The 19,407-nt window shown below is 40.9% G+C and overlaps 1 protein-coding gene across 4 annotated transcripts in view; it reads left to right on the forward strand.

The window, feature by feature from the left end:
* LOC105257641 (protein bric-a-brac 2) overlaps nt 1-19,407 on the forward strand; it is a 50,824-nt gene that overhangs the window by 2,711 nt on the left and 28,706 nt on the right. For 2 of the 4 annotated variants that reach the window (XM_011268395.3, XM_011268396.3), the window contains exons 2-3: nt 16,886-17,030; nt 17,890-18,054. In XM_011268395.3, coding sequence (XP_011266697.1) covers nt 16,886-17,030; nt 17,890-18,054 — 310 coding nt within the window. Of the gene's footprint in view, nt 1-16,140; nt 16,668-16,885; nt 17,031-17,889; nt 18,055-19,407 lie in introns of those variants that run through there. The other 2 variants (XM_025414271.1, XM_025414265.1) reach the window with 2 other exon arrangements.

The following is a 19,407-nucleotide window of genomic DNA, read 5'->3' on the forward strand; positions in this document are numbered from 1 at the left end:
CGTGCGTGACACGACCGACGAAAAGCTCGAGGAGCTCGTTTCATCGGCTTGTGCGGTATACGGGTTTATCAGTAATTAAATGATTGTCAAATACGAGAAAATCGCCGATGATTGATGATGACGGATCGGGCAAGATTCGCAGTTGTATTATCTTTTTTTTTCTTTTTTTTTTTTTATTAACGTGAGTCTCCCTATCATCTCCTTGTCCCTCGTCTCGTTCTCGCGCGATTTCTCGTACAAGCGATGCGTTAATAAATTCGTCATGTCGCTCGATAAAAGTTTAGAACGAGTACTTTATCACGCGCGAAATTTGTTTTTCCATTTCTCTCTCATGGACCTAACTAATGTTGGAATCATCTTTCGAACGAAAGATCAAAGAGAGATTGAAATTATTGAAAATATTACGTGTCAAATATTAAAAAAAAAGATGTGAAAAACGCAGGATGTGCATTTTCAATATAGGGCAATTTTTAGAAAAATCCTTTTCAGGATGAATTTCAATATGACTGTGATATAAGCTTTACCTTCGAACGTAAGCGTTTACAGTGACTCTGCTAAAGAATGGCGAGTTTAATGTCAATCTTTAGAATCTCCGACGAAGGAGAGAGAGGCATAGCTCGTGGCATCATCATCATCATCATCATCATCACCGCGAGGTTTTCTCCTGCGCGTATCGAGCAACGGTTCGCCTATACCTCGCGTTCGCGCGCAGCCGATGATAAAGAGAAATGCTGCCTAGAAAGCAGGTCTTGGCTGAATCTAGGCCACCCTGATGATGGCGCGTGCACATTCTCCACAATTTTACTGTTCCTTCTCTCAGCCTTGCCTCGCGTTCGTTTCCCGCCGTTCGATAGAATAACACTATTTCTCTCTCTCTCTCTCTCTCTCTTTCTCGCGCGTCTTCTAGCTTCAGCTTCCCTCCCCCCCGAACCCCTCTCACCCTCTCTCCCTCTTTCTATCTCTCCGCCTTTCTCCTCGGCCTCTCTCCTCGTACGTCTCTTCTCCTCTTCCATCGATCGCCTCTTTCTCTCTTCCTGCCCCTTTTTTTTTCCCCACCCGGCGTGATTCAAGGATCGAGTTCCGGAGGACGACCAGATGCGAATCGGCGAAAAAAAGAGAGGGAACGCGAGGATCGCGGTACCGTAATGCCCCGCGCGACGGGATTTACAAATTGCAAAAGCGAGAACGAGTCTCCTCGGCTGCGCGCTGTCTCAATAGCACGCTCGTTCGTAACTTGGTTTGTGAAATGTCGCGATGACGACGGGTGGGCGCGTTTATAGGATGATGTTTAACTTTGCGACGCAATAAGAATCCCTCGAATGCCGTCGAATTAATAGGAAAGATTTTTCCGTAGGCAAACGAGACGCGAATAATTCTCGCTTTGAGTGTTTGAGCGCAAAAAGCAAAAGCGCGACCTCTTTTGCGTGTCCCTCTTTCACACGTACATACATATAAATATGCATATCGAAAGGGTTGAGAATTTCTCTAAATATGGTAACTCTTTCTCTCTCCCTTTCTTTTTTTTTTTTTATATATTATCTTTTATTTGATCGTCGCAAACGAAGAATTTTAATATATATTTTTTTTTTATTTTTTTTCCTCTCTTTTTCATCCTCTATTTTTTCAGCTTTTGGACTGTGAGAATCTGCGCAGTTGTTGATTTCGCTACCTTCCTCATTTAAATATATCGATATCAATCGAGTGAAAGATGCTTTGAAGCGACAATACATTCTTTTTGCGTCCGAAATGTAGTAAGAAGCCGGGGCTCCATCGTCGCGAGGCGAGAGCGAGGCGAGCGTTTTCTCGAGAGCGGCACGGAGCGAGATCGCGCGTGTGTATGACTGACAGTGGGGACGATCGAGAGCGACCTAGAAAGGTTTCAAAAGACATTTTCCCGTTCACCCACGTACAAAGCCGCCCTCTCGCCGCGGGAGTAGAGCGTAGAGCCGCGCGACATGAAACCTCGTACGACGATTGAGACGATGCACATGTATACATACACACGTATGTACAATACCGATGTCCAGATGGACGAAGGCGATGGAACGAGGAGAGGCAGAAAGAGAACGGCGTGGAGGGCGCGGAGAAGGATAGGACGGGAGGTCGCCGGAGATGAGGGGGACGACGGAAAGAAAAGAGAACGCGGGTGTACAATATGTGCATATGTGCGTGTGCGTGCGCGTATTACTGGGTGCGTGTCAGTGCGCGCGAGCGCAGGAACAACGGAAAGTACGCGCGGAACGTAATACGGAGAAAACGCTGGTAAAAGGAAAGAGGCCCCTCTGCCTGCCTTTCCAATCGAATCCGCCGCCCCTCTCGCCTTTGTCATTTTCTCTTTGTCCCCGTTTCGGGTCTTCGTGTTCTCTCCCGGCTAAACCGTCGCTGCTGCCGCCGCCTCTCTCTTTCGCACGGTCTCTCTTCTCTTCTCCCTCCCTCTCTCTCTCTCTCTCTCTCCCTTTTTCTTTCTCCCACTGCCCGGCTTCCTGTTCGTCCTTCCCCTTCGTCTGACCTGCGCCTGACTCATCCAGAAGAACGAGAGAACTTTGCCATTCTCTTCTCCCGCTTCCCTCTCGGTATCTCTGTCTCTTCTCTCTTCCCTTTCCTCTCTCCTCCTCCTCCTCCTCCTCCTCCTCCTCCTTTCTTCCCGCCGTTGCACCCGGTTTATCTCAAACGAATGAAAGAGGGAAGCACAAAAAGAGCCGTGCTAGAAGGAGAACGACAGAGGGAGAGGGCGGGAGAAGGATACGAAACCCTTCTCTTTCTTCGTTCTACCTCGCGTACCGTTTCCTCTTCTCTCCTCTCCTCCCTCCCTCTCTGTCTGTCTCTTCACCCTCTGACTTCCCCCGATACTATCCGGCTAACCTAACCACCCTAACCTTTCTTCTTCCCTTGCTACGTTTCGATCTGCCTTTGCGCACACCTCTTCTTCCTCTTTCTCCTTTTACCTTTCCTCTCCTTCTCCCCTCCCGCCCTCCCTCCCTCCGATCCCTTTCCCCTTTCGACTTTGCTATACTCCTACTCCATCTCCGCCTGTGCTCCTTCGTCAACGTTTCTCGCCTCTCACCTTCGGCCCCCCTCCTGCTTCCCCTCTCTTGCACCCTATATTGCAGTCATCCCTCGCTCTTTCGTTCACCGACAACCCTCCCCTTTCTTTCGCTCTCGTCTCTCTTTCTCATTTCTCCGTCATTTCGCATATCATGTTTCTGCTTTAAAGAGAACGTAGGTTCGATGCAGAAGAACGTCGCCGAGGAAGAAGAGAGATAGACCGAAAGAGAGGATGATAGCGCATCGATCGATATTTCTCCATCCTATCCTCAACACTTGCTTAGGTAAAAAGCTCCCTGGATCGATTAGAGCGCAGTTTTTCAAGCTTTTTTAAGAGACGGACGCTTTTGAATAGCAACAAGAGATAAATGAAAGACTTTAAATGAATCAACAGAATGCCTTAGTTTCCTCGTGCAATGCCTCTCCTACTCAATTAAATTACATTCCAGCTTCTATCACGTATTTTCACTTGAAATATCACTAATGCTTTTTTTCTAAATAAATTTCCTATGGAAATTTTCTTTCTCCTTTTAAAAGTAGTAAAATTTCACTTTTAGAGATGATATTAAAGAAATTAAAACTGCATAAATTATTTCAATTCGATCTTATATTAGACTATCTCGATAAATTGTCGCTAACTTTGGCCATTATTAATAGATAGATTAAATTAGCACAAGCTACTTTTTCGATTCGTACAAACAACTTTTTTCGGACAACTCCATTTTACCTATCTACCTGTCAAGCTATGTTTGTCCAAGTAAAATGAAATAAAAGAGATAAAATTAATATAAAATTAATATAAAATTAATTAAATGAAATAAGGAATAAATTCTGTAGTGCTTTTGTTATTATTACTTTAACTGTTAGCAGCTGTATTTTATAAAAGGGCATAATTAGATCGATTAATAAGTGCGACTGAAATTGGTGCAATCACGCTTATACGAACGCAAGCGGTTGAAAGGAAGAAACGCGCCGACACAAAACGTCGCTAAAATATCATCGGTAAAAGGAGAAAGGAGTTTCCTAAGTCGCGACGTAAAAAGAAGCGATGCCGATCGACCGTTTTATACATTAATAATTGCCAAGATACAGTGTTGGGAACTATCGTGCGTTAAACCATTTCGAAACGATTTCTTTTCATCGTATAAAATTGAGAGAAAGGCATTCACATTTAATTAATTGATTTACACTAGCGTAAAAAAATATATTCCTTAGTGTGTGTGTATATATATACTATATTTTAGACTGAGCAATTATAGACTTATATACGATCACAACAAAATATTAAACATTAATATCAAATATTTTATTATGATACATATACAGTCTGCAAAATATTTTAAATATTTCTTTCTTATTATATTTAATTAAATTTTAATTTATTTCTACATTCACTTAGTTTTGTTTATAATTAGCTTAGTCCAAATTTTATTCGTAATTTTGATTCAGAGCACAATAAAGTTGTATGTGTGTTATATGTATATGCATATACGAAATCCACTATCATTTTCTAGGTCGATTGCTTTCGATTACTGGGTCGTAAAACTGTTGGTATAATTTTATCGAAGCGAAATATATAACTCTGTAGCCTACAATACTTTCCGCTAGATTTTATAAACGAGCATTGCGCGTCGTATGCTATTCTTAAGATCGTTGTAAATGTCACGTGTAGCACCTATCGGAGCTTCACCGATTCATTCTTCTTTCTTAATTCGCTAATAAACGTGAGGTAGAGGAGAAGAGTACTCAATGAAGTGCACATTTGCCACAACCGCCCTCGCATTGACGCTTTTAACTTGGCATGTAATTAGAACATTAATTAAAAATATAACATTATATAAAGCCAAATATATGAAAAGTGTATTTTAAAAGTACACAACTTAATTTCCATTGACAGTCTTCCAATTCGTTTAGTTCTTTCTCAAAATTTTTTTCATAAATTTAGTGTTTAATAATGCTGTTATATTTCATGTACTATAAATATATAAACGTGCCCTCTGATGGAAAATCCTCCCTTGTAATGCCAGGGTTAAGTATGGTACATGCACAAAACACGTCGCCCAACACAGCAAAAATGCGTGTGTGTCCTCTTTCAACCGGCTCGTCGTTAATCGCTCCCAGAAACTGCCCGCGCGATCCATTCTCCGCCTGAGTCACCCGTTTTCCATCCTCTTCTTTTCCCTGTAACAGCCAGCCTCACTCTTTCTCTTTCGTTTCTTTCTCTTTTTCCTCCCTCCCTCCTTCCCTCCTCCCTCTCACTCTTTCTCCTTTCCTCTCTCTCTCTCTCTCTCTCTCTCTCTGTGCCTTTCCCCATCGTTTATTACAGTCTCTGCGTCCCTTCCTCGAAAAAGTAGTTTCAGCTCCTATCTTTCCTTCGCCCTTTCTCTCTCCTTTTCTCTCTCTTTCTCTCTTCTTCTCTCTTTCTCTCGACAATCTTTCGTTGCCTCGTCTTTTTCTTCGCATTCTTGTTCGCCCGCCGCCCTTATCTCTAGAATTCCTCATTGTCTGAAAGGGCCATCTGTCCCCCCGACTCTGTTTCGGCCACCGCTTTCATCCCTTCGCTCGAACGTCGCGCGTACAAAAGAGCGGATTCTTTTCTCCGCTATCCCCCGTTCGCCACCCTCTCTCCACCCTTTCTCCGCCTCCCTTCTTTGTTCCTTCCATCCGGCTGCTACTTTGAGATCGACCTGCCAGCGCCGTCGCCGTCATCATTTCGCTGTTGCTTTCTTCGCTCTCTCGAAAAGTTTCCTCCTTCCCTGCTTCTTTCGAAGGAAGATCATAAAGAAGCGCCGGTAATTCCCAAAGGCGAAATAGCGCATTCGATTTCTCCGCGCCACGGAAAAGGATGCGATGAAAATGTTGGACGTCATAAATCGCAATGCTCGGGGAAAAAGCGGGAAATGAAATATATAGAGAACGAGATATATAGTGGGAGTGAGGGGAGGAATCTTTCTACCCGCGCGACTGCAGCTTCCACAGTTGTTGGGCAAACTCGAGAGAAAAAAAAAAATGCCGAGCCGAGATATCGCTCGCAAGCGGTCCACGTGCGACCTTGAGCGAGAACGCGCGCACCCTCCGCACTTCGAAGGGTCGCAATCCCCCGCTCATGATCACGTGGTGCTCGAGGGTGGTTTCCACAGCTTCCCTCGTTTATCCCGCTCTACCGGCTGGACGAAAAGAGCGTAGAATTCACCGACGAAGACGAGAAAATGAAGGTCGTGCATTATCGAGATACATCGAGCGGCAGAACGAGTAAATGTAACAAACCCGTATGATAAGTTTATGGAATGTGAAAGTATGAATTAATAATTTGTCTCTTTTTTTCTCTCTTTTTTATTGCATATATATGTTTACTTTTAATTGAGAAAAACGTCAAGATGATTATGGAGTCGTTGAAAATTGATTGTTTAACAAATAGTTTTATCTAAGCATCATGCTAAAGAATAGTTTAATAATAGAAGAAGAAAGAAACAGATTTTTCTTCGCGCTATATCATGCGATGTGACATAAAGATTCATTTGAAGGACGTGATGACATAAAGAATTCTTCATTCTCTCTCTCTCTCTCTCTCTCTCTCTCTCTCTCTCTCTCTCTCTCTCTCTCTGTCTGTCTGTCTTTTTCTCTCTCTCTCCGTCTTCACTTTACTCATGTGTTCATCCGCATCATATGATTGACCACATTTGACTTGCAAGTGACGGCATCCAGGACGAGGTCTCGTTCTCGAAAACATCTACAATTTTGATCTGCAACTGTTGACGATGAAAAAAATAGAAAAAGCAGAGATTTGTTGTATGATAATTTTTTGCGCAATAATTTCGCATATTAATTCAAATCAAAACGATTAATGTATTAGAAAAAGAGATTATTGAAATTAGATATTAAATAAAATTTATAACATAAATATTTATAAAAAAATCCTAATTTTATGAGACATTTAGTGACACGCAAGAAGAGGAGAATGTTTCTTTCTGTCGACATTTTAAGAAATATATACACGAGCCAAAAGTAAGATAATGTTAGAAAATGTAGAATTTTTTTTTACCAATCACAATTAAAAAACTGATAGATCTTGCCTGTTATCGGTATTCCTCGGATTAATTGCGCAGTGTATCGCGACGTATAAGCAAACACCTAGTTTCCTTTCTCCTTTCTTGCTTCTCTCTACGTGTCACGGATCTCCCTCGCTGTTCTCCTCGCCCGGTGAAATTGACGGTTCCGGGTGCGTCTGCTCCCTCCATCGTAAGGATCGTCCCCGTCGTAACGTTCCATTCGCCTTTCCTTTTCTTCCCTTCGAAAATGCAGGCGCGCGCAGAAACGACAGCGCGAGAATTAGGGAAGTGCAGAGCCGTAGAACGTTCGGAAAAATCTTTATCTTTATTTTCCTTTGGAAATTTTTAATTTCTTTGAATTTTTAAGTAATTGCAAAAACTTTTTTTAAACTATCAGCATGATATCGTCAAATAAAGTTATCGAAATAAATCATCCTTTCAGCGCAGAGTAATTTTTTCGTTGCCTTAAGATTTACTCAACAATTTCCGCCAATTTCTATGTCAAGTATAATCGAGTTTCAATTTAGATTTTGACTAAGAAAGGACTATTACATCAAGGAGAGTATGTACTAAAATATGTATTATCATTAGAGATTTTCTGAAATATTCCGTATACGTAAAATCCTTGAACCAGCAAGGGCGAAGGGGAACAGGTGAGCGGCCGAGAGAGCAGGCTATCTCGGAAAGGTGAACGGAGAGAAACGAAGAAACGAAGGGCATTCGGAATGCGGTACTGTTATGCCTTACGGTATACAGACAGAACGGAAATTAGGACCAAGCGACATAAGGCCCGCTGGCCATCATTCGTTATGCTCATCATAGAACAGTGACTTTTTTTTTCCTCTCTCGTTTTTCATTTCGTTCTGACGCCTTGCGCAGCCAGTACAGAAAACTGCGATGGAAATGGAGAATTGCTTAACCATCTTCGTACTTCTTATTACACAAAATCCATGTAAATATAAAATTAAATAGCACAAAATCCTTTTTGTTCGTTTTTTTAATCTTTCCTTTGACTTTATATCTTTCAAAATTTATATTTCAATGGCTTATATTTGCTTGCTAACTCTAGTAGACAAATGTACCATTATTAATAATATTGTACAATGAACACGCGATAATATAAATTGCGAATTATAAATTCAGGATTGCTCCGAAATCGAGAATTTAAAGCTATGTGTTAAGAGAAGTCAGGAAACTGAAAACTGAGAGATGGAAGATTAGGAAGGATTAAGAACTAAGAAAATCGAGAATATTAAAGACCTAGAATATAAAGTAAAAAGTTAAAAATTAACAATTAAAAATGAGAAATTGAGGAAAAATTCAGAGTAAATAGTTGAGATTTTAAATTCATACAACTTCATATGTAAATCTATGAATTTAAATTCTCTCTCAATTAATTACTCTACATGTAAAATATATAAGATTGCTAATAATTATATTTTTTATTAAATTTCTATTACTGTGTCTCTAGTAAGTCTGAAAGATGAAATATTAATAAAAAAACAAGTCGTTCCATGAAAAAGAAACGAGCGCACATAATTGCAACCATGAGGATGGGAGGAAGACGTGGGAAGATCATTGATGCAAACTCGACAATATGTATGGGAACACTTTTTACATGGACCGAAAGACATATCGCGCTGCCATAACCGATTCCTGCCATTCCTGCCCTCGATGCGAGTTTCTTTCAGAGGGAAGAGCGTCTTCCCAGAAAAGACTCAACTTGAAATCCGACACTTGTGTTTGAAATCATTCGAATGTTTACAAGGAAGCGAATTTAGATAAAATGCACTTTAGTATTCTCGAGGAAAAATCTTTTTTTTAAAATTCTAATAATAATGCGAAAAAATTTCCGAAATTAATTATATTCGCAATTTTGAATGATAATCTCCTCAGATTAAAATGTTTGAATTTTTGACGATATCAAAAAGAAAATCGCATTTCCGACATTTCCGGCATAAAATTTTGTACGTTAGACAATAATTTCTCAATAAGTTATTTTTGCTCAGATGTGTTTACGAAGAACTAACTGCAAATTCGCCAGCAATTTCAATTTTCGTGCAAATCGGATTCCTGTAATACTCTAGGTCAGATAATAGTCAGACGAGAAGAGCATTTACTCGAATGAGTTTCGATCTCGTGCCAAATTTTAACTCAGGTCTTCAAGAAAGGTACAACCCGACTTCTCTTTTACCGAGATCCGCAATGCAGATATTTTTTTCGGGTTCGCGACATCAGTATGAGTTTGCGTCGAACGTTGCACCGCGGAAAACATCAGAGACCCTGAGATAGTATTGAAACCTCTCTCAAGATCATCTTGCTATGAACGTAAATTGGAGCTCGTTCCCCTTTATCTTTTTTTTCCCCCTTTCTCTATTTTCTCTTATATTTCACTGAACTACACTTTATTAATGCAACTCTGTCTCTATCTCTTCATCTATATCGTTCATCCCTTTTTCTCCTTTCTTCTCCCTTTCGATAAAAATAGACCCTGCGTTCCCCGCTCTTCCACGACGAGGAAATCGATCGGAAAGCGAGCACCAGAAAATAATTTCACTCGTGTGAGTCTATAAATTCTTACCAGCCATTTTATCGATCGGAACTTTTATCAACTTTTCCGAAAAGCGCGCTCTTTTTTTCGCAATTTCCAACGTCGCCTGTGGTTTGATCTTCCTTGTTTTTCGAATTTTTTTATTTTTACGCCAATCAATTTTTATCATCTCACTGTATTTTTACATTTGAAGATGAAAATTTTCGATAGTTTGTAGAAAATAGTTTGCATCGAAAATTGCGTGTCGAATGGATTTTTTCATTTCTTTCTATAATAAAGGTAATAAACTCTTAGCATACTGCGAAAAGTTTGACGTCACAATACTTTATATCACGAAATCGTTGCATAATGAGAAATTTTATTCGATCTCGTATCTTGAAAGAAAGAAATAATAATCCGCTTTATTCTCTCAGATGGAAATATTTAATAGGAGACCATAAAAGAAGCGACGAAGATATATTATACACGTATGTATCGCGATATGCGAACGTATACTTTTCGCAATGTCAATTTTGGCGACACATTTTACGCTACCGGGATCTCGCAGAAAGACACGTCGCAATGAATGCCGCATGCGACGTTTCTAATCTCAAATATTCTTCTCTTGTTCTCAAAAGCAAAAGATACTTTGTGAAAAGAGCTGACTTGACCGCGCGCGCGCGAGATACGTGGTTCTTTTTTTTTAATTTTTTTTTCCTCTTATTTAAAAAATGCTACGAAACTATCTTTAAAGATGTCCGAGTCGGACTCTATCTTCGTTTGCCTAGGCTCTAGGGAAATGAAAGTACTCTCGGGCGAGAATCTATCCTCGCGACCGTATCAAATTAACATTTATACATCGTCGAGAAATTCCGGGTTATCATAACAGCAAGGTCCGAGGAGGGACGGTATAATACTTTATGCAAAATCCGCCGGTCGTCATGCAGATTTTATTAGTCCCCTTTATCATCTGCATCTCGACGAAAGTAGGAAAGAAGCCAACAAGAGGAGAGAAGGGGAGAGAGGCTGCAAAAGAAGAGAACGGAGGAAACTCTCTCGTGGAAGATTCCAGTCCTCCGCCTGCAAACGCGAAATGGTACTGGAATGAGAAAGCGGGGGAGAAAGAGAGGGGGGGAGGACACATGGGGCGGGAGAAAGAGAGGAGCGGTCGTTTCCGCTTGCGTTTTCCCGGAGAAAGAGCTGGTTGGCCGTCGCCTCGAAGTAGTCGCGAAAGGGAAAAGTCCGGGAAGAAGCGAGGAGGCGACGCGTCGATAACGTTGGAAAAACGTAAAAGGCGCTGTACGGAGAAAGAACCGGCGGTGCGAGGCGAGACAAGGAGAAGGAGGAGAGGGAAAAAGGCGGTTAGGTCGGTTGGGGAGGAAGCGGAACCAAAAGATAGATAGATAGATGGATATAGAGGGGAAAAAGCCAACGGAGAAAAGAGAGAGAGGCAGGATGGAGATATAGAGAACGAGGAAAAAGGGGAGATTGTTTTGCCCTGTCGTTGGGGTGGGATGAAGGAGAGAGAGAAAGAAGGAGAAGGAAAGATAGCCGTGGAAACGAAGGGGGCCAGAGAAAATAACGTCTTAGACGCGGGGGGAAAGAGGGAACGAGTAAATGGAACTAACGCGCGCGGCGAAAGAGGCAAAGGGGATGGCGAGAGGGGGCGAGCAGAGGGTCGAGAAAGAAGCGATGAAACGACCGAGAGACAAGAAAAAGGAGGGCGAAGGACGGCGAGGGAGACGGAATGACGGTCGTGAAATGGTCGAGAAGGGCGAAGAAACGAAGAGAGGGAGAGGAAGAGAGAGGGTAGGAATTGAGAAGAGGACGGAGCAGCGAGAAGGATGAGGGCGGGAGAGGAGAGAAGGGGGAGTAAAACACGAAGAGCGAGCTCGTCTACTCCGCGAATGGCAGAGGGATAGACGGGGAAAAAGAAAGAGAACGTGGCGTGGCAGGGAGGCGAGGTGAAATTGGACACAAAAAGCTCGAAGAAAAATTGAGATGAATCGCGGGAGGGAAGATGGAAGGGCGGTTTCCTCCGCTCCCTCCCTCCCCCCCGCCTGTTCCACCCTGCCCGTACAAAGGAGGGAAAAACCCGTGCTTCTTCGGGGCTGCGAAAGAAAACGCGAGCGTAAGGGATAGAAACCGGTCGCTAATGTTGACGCTTCTCTTTCTTGACTTTTCTTTTCGATCCTCTCTCACGATGGTCCTGCCTTTTTTTATTAAATTTTTAGAACAGACTACTTTTAATACATCAAAATTTCTATTTGCAATGTTTTCTCATATACACATTTCATCTTTCTCATCTTACATTCTCATCTTATATATTTTCTCGTATTTTTTTTTTCTTTATATAACTAACGCGTATTTTAATTTCAAACGGAAACGATCTTATATATCAGATTTATTATCTTACATAATCGTCATGATTAACGTTTATTTTTTTTCGTTTAGCATCCATCGGAAATATGATTCGAAAGACTTAATCCTCTCCTTCTCGCCACAACATTCCTTGATCTCTATCCAGATCTTTCGCGCGCATCAATTTACTGCCTCTCAGGAAAGCGGTGGCTTTCTAACGCGAAAGATTAGCGTGCGAGCTAACCGGTCCCCCTCTCCCCCCCCCCTACCGATGAACGTTTTTATTATCCTCCTCCACCGTTTCGGTATCGCGTCGCGCCAAGAGGAGAGACCCGCCGTTTCCTTTCACCCTCTCGCGCTTTCGTTGAACAAGCGTGGAAACCGTGGGCTCCCGTCCTTTGCGATATCGCGCCTCGTCGTAAATTCGCAATATCTCCGACATGCCTCGAACCCGCTCGCATCGAGCGCGCCGTTTTCGTCCACGCTTCTTTGGCACCGCCTGCGGCTTCCTCGCGTTCTTCTCTCGTCGAGTTTCAGTGAAAGTGACAGGAAAATCGCACGACGGTCGCCGCCGCCGGGGCACTAACTCCCTGAAGAAACTAGGCGAAGCGTTTTAGATCGTAGAGCCGTAAGGATGCACCGACCAACGTTGAGAAAGCGTATCGATGGATGCGCGATCGGTCGCGTCGTAAATTTTCACCGACTGCCCATTGTACGCCGATAACATCCGGACAATTTGGAAATTTTGATGCTAAATACTTGGTTCTTCTCTTGGAGAGAACTGTGTGTCTAATTTAGTAGTTACGTGTCAATTTCTTCCTTCACATCGCGATAAAATTCTTTCAATATATTACAAAGGAGTGTTAAAACAATACACTCATTTTTGTATTATTTTATAAAACGGACATCTATTTTATACACGTCGTTAATATTTTAGAAAATTGAAGAAAATGATTTATGATGATGGAATACATGCCTATATAAATGAGAAGTTATGCTCTCATTTTTGCTCTCTTTTAAGCTTTTCTAAATTTGCAAATATCTCAAATTTCAACTTTTTCTCCCAATAAAAATTTAAAGATCGCGTGAATAAAATCGATATAAAAATTTATGATATAAATAAATTCATTAAGCTGCCAAGTCGTTGATTAATAGATGTATAAGTGTTAATAATAATTTATTTTCTTTCATTTTTAAATATATTTACAAAATTGTTCACTTCTTTGTCGAGCTCATCCCACCGTATATTCCGTTTCACTCTGTTTCTTCACGTCACGTTGCATCCGGTTTTCTCCCGGTTTCTCTCTCTTTATCTCTTGTTCTCTCTTTCTCCATAACCGCTTTAATTGCGCGTCTTTCTTCTTTCACTCAATTATCCTTCTGAAATCAACGCGGTTAGTCGTACCGCACATGGAGCAGAAGTTTAAACAATGTTTCTCAAAACTAGGTGAGCCACTTTTACACCACGCTGCGATCGGATCGCGTTAAATCTTTCCGGCTATTCACCTGTGCAAATTATTCCGTCGTGGAATATATGGCAGAAGAACCTAGAATAAAACCGTGGAACTTATTGTCAGAAGTAACGCGGTGAAATATAGAGCGGGCGATAATAACGGAATAAGTAAGAAGGTGAGTCATTTTTACAGTATGCGACTGGGAAAACTGTCGAGATTTTTGCGACGATCCGTCTGCTAAAATTATTCCACCACGGATCTTTACGGCTATTCGTCTCCATCGTGAATAAAAGGGATTGTAGAGAGAGCTATATAAAACATGTTGGCAAACAATGTAATTATCGTTACTCGTATCGACGTGAAAAGTTTGTAGTAAAGAGCAACCTCGTTTACATACTATTATTAAAAAAACTTTTTTTAAATTTATTTTTATTTTTTAATACATGTTTCACGTTAAATTACAAATTTCATATTTAAAATTTAAAAAATAAAAGATGCTATTTTATGTAAAAATTGTTCTCGATTCTTGTTCCACATGAATCTTGTAAAGAATATGCAGATTCTCTAGTATACGTGTAACTATTGAAATATGTTTCCGAATTAATTAAACGTTTCTCATCTTGCTTTTAAAATTATTTTTATTAACTGTATCGACAATGGGTGCCAGAAAACGTGACGTTTCCGAATTAATTAAATGTTTCTCATCTTACTTTTAAAGGTATTTTTATTAACTATATCGATAATATCACGATAAAAAGGCTCTAATCGCGAAAACATAGAGATTCTATTATTATCGGCTTTAACGTTTGCAAATTTTTCTTTGTCGAATTTAAAAAGATATGAGTCGCGCACGTAATTGCGATGAACGATGGATTAGATAAAGGAACAAAGAAGAGCAAGCAAAATCAACGCACAAAGATCGATTATCGTCATTTCTTTCCGTTATCGCGAATTATCAGCGAGTCTTTGCACTCGACTCGTCGGGTAACCCAATTTCAATGATATCAACGTACGCATATATACCTGTTACGCGACTCGCGTGTTATGTGCCGTGCGACACGCACGCATAAACTCAGTGTAACGGGCATAAGGCAATCCGAAACGTTTCGATTTCACGATAGATTTCAAAGTTTCTCCAGGTTTTGCACAACGGTGTAAAACATTAACACGCTATAATTGCTATCTTGAAAATGAAGCGAGCGAAAAATATCTGTACTCCCAAAATGTAACTTTAATGCCGAACAAGGACTGTCCGAAAAAAAATTTAATTCTTTATTTTAAACTAATTAATTTTTTATTTTGGAAATATTCGAATTTTTGGAAAAGAAACAAGGAGTTTGGATTCGATCCGCAAAATTATGTTAAGAAAATGGTAAAAATTTTGAGAAATTTGCAGTTGATCCTACAATACCTAAGTCAAAAGTTTGAGGAAGAAAACAAGCTCAGTCGCTCACTGAAAATTTGACGAGCTCCCGAAATCGTGATAATAATGTACAAAGAATGCTTTCAGAATTTCGAGCGTTCGCGGAGCTTCGATATCAATCTGCGAACGGTATTCGCCAGCGCGATTTCTCGCAATAATCGATCGCACAGGTGGAATAGCACGCGCGTAGAATGGTCTACAAGTACGTACATATAGAGATCGACCGAAGTAAGAGTACGTCAGATGCGTTCGCGTACATTTACAATCGTGCGTTACCTGCAAGCGTTCGCAGGTGCGTCTACATCGAGGGCCCTCGAAGGATAGCCGGAGAAACGGCAGATGGTACAAGCGTGTCGACCAATGTGGTATATAAAAGGGGTGACGAAGGGCGAAGGGAGGTCGGGGAGAGACGGAGTTTGGGAGACGAAGAGTTGGCTCGGGAGAAAACATGGACGAGAAAAAGTGTATGTTAAAAATATACTCTCTATTTATACAATAAAAGATACGATACAAAGACAGACTAGTCCGGCATAATTTTATAATACTCTGTTTTTCTGTCTCTCTCTTTCTCTCTTTCTTTTCTTCAATTTATTAATTAATCGTTGTTGTGTATTCTATAGGCGATCCGCGGGTCGATTTAAGAGAGCTGAAAGATGAGAGTGATACCAGAGTGATACATGAAGAGTTGGAAAGTGTTGAAAATGGAAAGATCGGAATAGAGAATTGGCAGTTAGAAAGTCGAAAGCTACTAATTGAATATTTACGCATTTATGTATAAGATTATACTTGAGATAATCGTAATAAATTAGATAATCGAGAGCACCTTGGAAAGAGATAGATTTTCGCAATTTTTCCACGAGATTCGCGCCTAAATAACAATAGAATCCTGGTACTGAGTCAGAGAACGCCGAAGATACTAGGAGTGAAGTGTCGCGAAGAATTTTCCAGCGGTTCTTGGAGCGCGCGAGTGAACGGATGAAAGGCAACGACGAGCGTCGAAATGAGCGCAAGCGACAAGAGGAGAGCCAAAGAGCGAGGGGAAGGAAGAGAGAGGGAGAGAGAGAGAGAGAGAGAGAAGGCAGCAAAACGCGAGGCAAGCGCGAGCTTAAAGTTTCCCCGTTATCGGTGCACGTCTAAGCAACTGATAAAAGCCCGTGTTCCTACGGACAGATAACGAGCGGAATGGCCCGGTATAAAGAGTTACATAGATAGAGGCAGATAAAGCACGGTCCACGGAACAGGTGAATGTCGCGACGGGGCAGACCAACGCCCGAAACGCTCGTCGGTCTTCGCGTTGTGCGCCGATTCAATTCGATTCGCAATTCGCTCTCGATCTCGATCTCGATCGTACCGCCCGGTCGATCCCGTCCGTTATCGTCGGACTTTTCCGACGAATACGCGAAAGTGCTCCTTCGGTTTCCTGTGTCGCGCTTCCGGAAATGACGTCTCCTCGCAAGGACTCGTGAGCGACCCTTTTTCCCCCCTTCCTCTTCCTCCCTTAGGCGTACCCAGCCCCTGGCAGCGAGATCTCTTTCTCCCTCCGCTTGTTTCGTCTCTCCTCGCATCTCTCTCTCTCCGCCGCTTTTTCCTTCTCGTTCGTGTCACCCGCGCTTTGCCGCCAACACGCGGCAGAAAACCTAAACCTATCTACCTACCTACTCTCGGCGTCTTTTTCATACGCGTTTGGATATCGTTCCCCGTCCGGTACGTAAAACCTCTTGGAGATATCTTCTCCCGGCGGTCGTCGCGGAAAAAGAAACCCAATATTTCATGGAGACAGATCGTTATTGGGGCGTGCACTACAGGTACTATCCCGCTCTCTACGAGTCGATCTCTCGTGGTAGGGGAAAGGATACGACGGGGATGACTATCGCGGATAAGGGATAACGGGAAGGGGGATTCTCTTCGTCTCTTAGGGTCGTCGTCGTCGTCGTCGACGATGACTCTTGGATGAATCCGCCGACACGGAGAGAAAGCGACTTTGGAAAAACACTCGATCGATCTTTCCCTGTCTCTGTTGCAGCGGCGGCATGGCCGGGCAGCACTACTGCCTGCGCTGGGACAACTACCAGTCGAACATGACGTCCGTGTTTCACCAGCTCCTGCAGACCGAAGCCTTCGTCGACGTCACCCTGGCATGCAACGAGGCCTCGTTAAAAGCGCATAAGGTAGGCATGTAAGGTGTTGCACGTGAGTGCGGGGAGAAGGAAGGAGAGAGAGAGAGCGATCGTGCGCGGAATCGAACGTCAGCCCTCGATCTAGAGTCGCAACGAGGAATTGTAACGAATTTTAGTCAATTCTCGATAAATATAAAATTAGGAAAATTATTGCATTCTATTTTAGAAAGGAAAGAGGCAGAGAAAATTTAATTTAATATCAGAGTTTAAACTGAAATTGAGAAAATGTGCAGCAGTTTATAATTACATTCAAAATGTATGATGTAAAATTAGCAAAATAAAAAGTTGAAGACTGCCTTTTGCATATACGAATAATGTCACGGAAGAGATTTATTCGCATAATTGGTATCGAATTATCATGCATTTATTTTTTATTCTCTCTCATTTTTATATCTATTGTAGTCTAATTGCGATTCTGCAATTCTAGATTATTCAATATTACGAGACATGTAACGGATGTTTATGTCCTGCATTTTGATTGCAGTGGAAACATATTAATTCGCTTACTAACGTAGACGCTTGCGATACTTTAATAATGTAGAAAATATTTACATCAAATAATTCTTATAGACTCATGGATATTTCTTGATTAAATTCTCTAGTCGAAGTATATCGATACTTTGGCTCTGACTGAGGAAGTTATCCGAAAGAATATTTTATCATTATAAATCAATATATTTGAGACGAAAAATAAAAATTAAATAATTGTACAAAGATTTAGGACGCATGGTTTTTTTTACGCGACACTTGATAAATTCGCGCGTTGAGATTAATTGTGACTTTTAATCGGAGATTATCTCTCTCTTTACATCATCTCTATATTACGATTCATTTTTCTCTGTGTGCGCAGGTGGTGCTGTCGGCCTGTAGTTCCTACTTTCAAAAACTCCTTCTGTCGAATCCCTGCAAACACCCGACCATCATCATGCCGAAGGACGTGTGCTTCAACGACCTCAAGTTCATCATCGAGTTCGTCTACCGCGGGGAGATCGACGTCTCACAAGCGGAGCTTCAGGTGAGCGCGCGAGAATAAGGTCGATCTTTCGCCGCGATCGCGCCGATCGTCGCGGCCAGCGACGTCGCGAGCAACGATTTCTCCCACAAAGTTCCCAAGTAGCCCAATAATCGAATAATCGAGATGAGAATTTGATTTTAGCGACGTCTGCGACAAAAGGCGTGAATGAAGCCTGTGCTGTAGAGTCATAAAATTATATAAATATAATTCTCTCCTCTGTTTTCAAGTCATAAAATGACACATTGGGTCTCCAAATGATATACACTGCTATTATGTCAATTATTAGCACGACGATGTTGACATTTTTGTTCATTTATGATAATTATAATAAATATTTATAAAGATTATAAATATTTATAAATATTTATGATAAAAATTTTATAAAGTGTTATATATAAGACATAAAATTCATTTTCAAGAGAACATAAAATACAAGTGGAAACTTGGAGAACAGTTCGTCGATCGATGACACTCTGTGCAACATCGGCATATTTCGAATTAAATATTTGTTTTTCAGTGCAACATTTTGGTCATTATTTGTAAGCATTTAAAGATATCGGCACAGTATTGCAATCCGAATCGCGATGACTCCTTTGAAATTTGGGTGGTTCATATTCTTAAAAAAATCTTCCTGAGTAATAAAGGTCCCGAATCGTCCGAATCTTGCCTGCGTCACGGTATTAAATAACGATGAGCGCGATCGCTTCGTTTTATCTTATCGCTTACGAGCTATTACGACGTACTATGAGTTATACGTTGTATTATTGCAAGATCTTTCGTCAAATTGATAGCGGTTTTGTTCCAAAAGAATGCAAACTCTAGTATCTATCATTCGTCTGCCTATTTCGCGAATAATCTGATAATATACAAGTGTTTTACGAATCGATCTGAAGTCATGTTTTCGGAAATATATTTTATATCGCTCAGTTCTATTTTAAAATTTTATTAAAGTATGCTATTGTCTTATACTATCTTTGCAAGGTAATATTAGCGAAAAAAGAAATTATTAATTGTGTTGATCATTTTTTAAACATTTTGCGAATAATTTAAAATTGTCTTAAAAGAGATAGGGTACAAATAATAACATGAATATAATAATGACACATTACGTGATTATTTACAAGTAATAATTTAGATATCAGGCACAGCCTTATCTACTGAGAAAAATAAAATAATCTTATGCTTTTTGTTAAGCAACTTAGCTTAAACAAAGGTACTCACAACGGAGATATGAAAATAACACAAATAAAATATTCTTTAGATATAATATATTCTTTATATATTCTTTAAATATATTCTTCCAGATATATAAGAAGTATAAGATTACAGAAAATATATCTATTTAACATATGT

Source organism: Camponotus floridanus, unplaced genomic scaffold (assembly GCF_003227725.1).
Source record: "Camponotus floridanus strain SB8 unplaced genomic scaffold, Cflo_v7.5 scaffold111, whole genome shotgun sequence".
In the NCBI taxonomy this organism is placed as follows: domain Eukaryota; kingdom Metazoa; phylum Arthropoda; class Insecta; order Hymenoptera; family Formicidae; genus Camponotus; species Camponotus floridanus.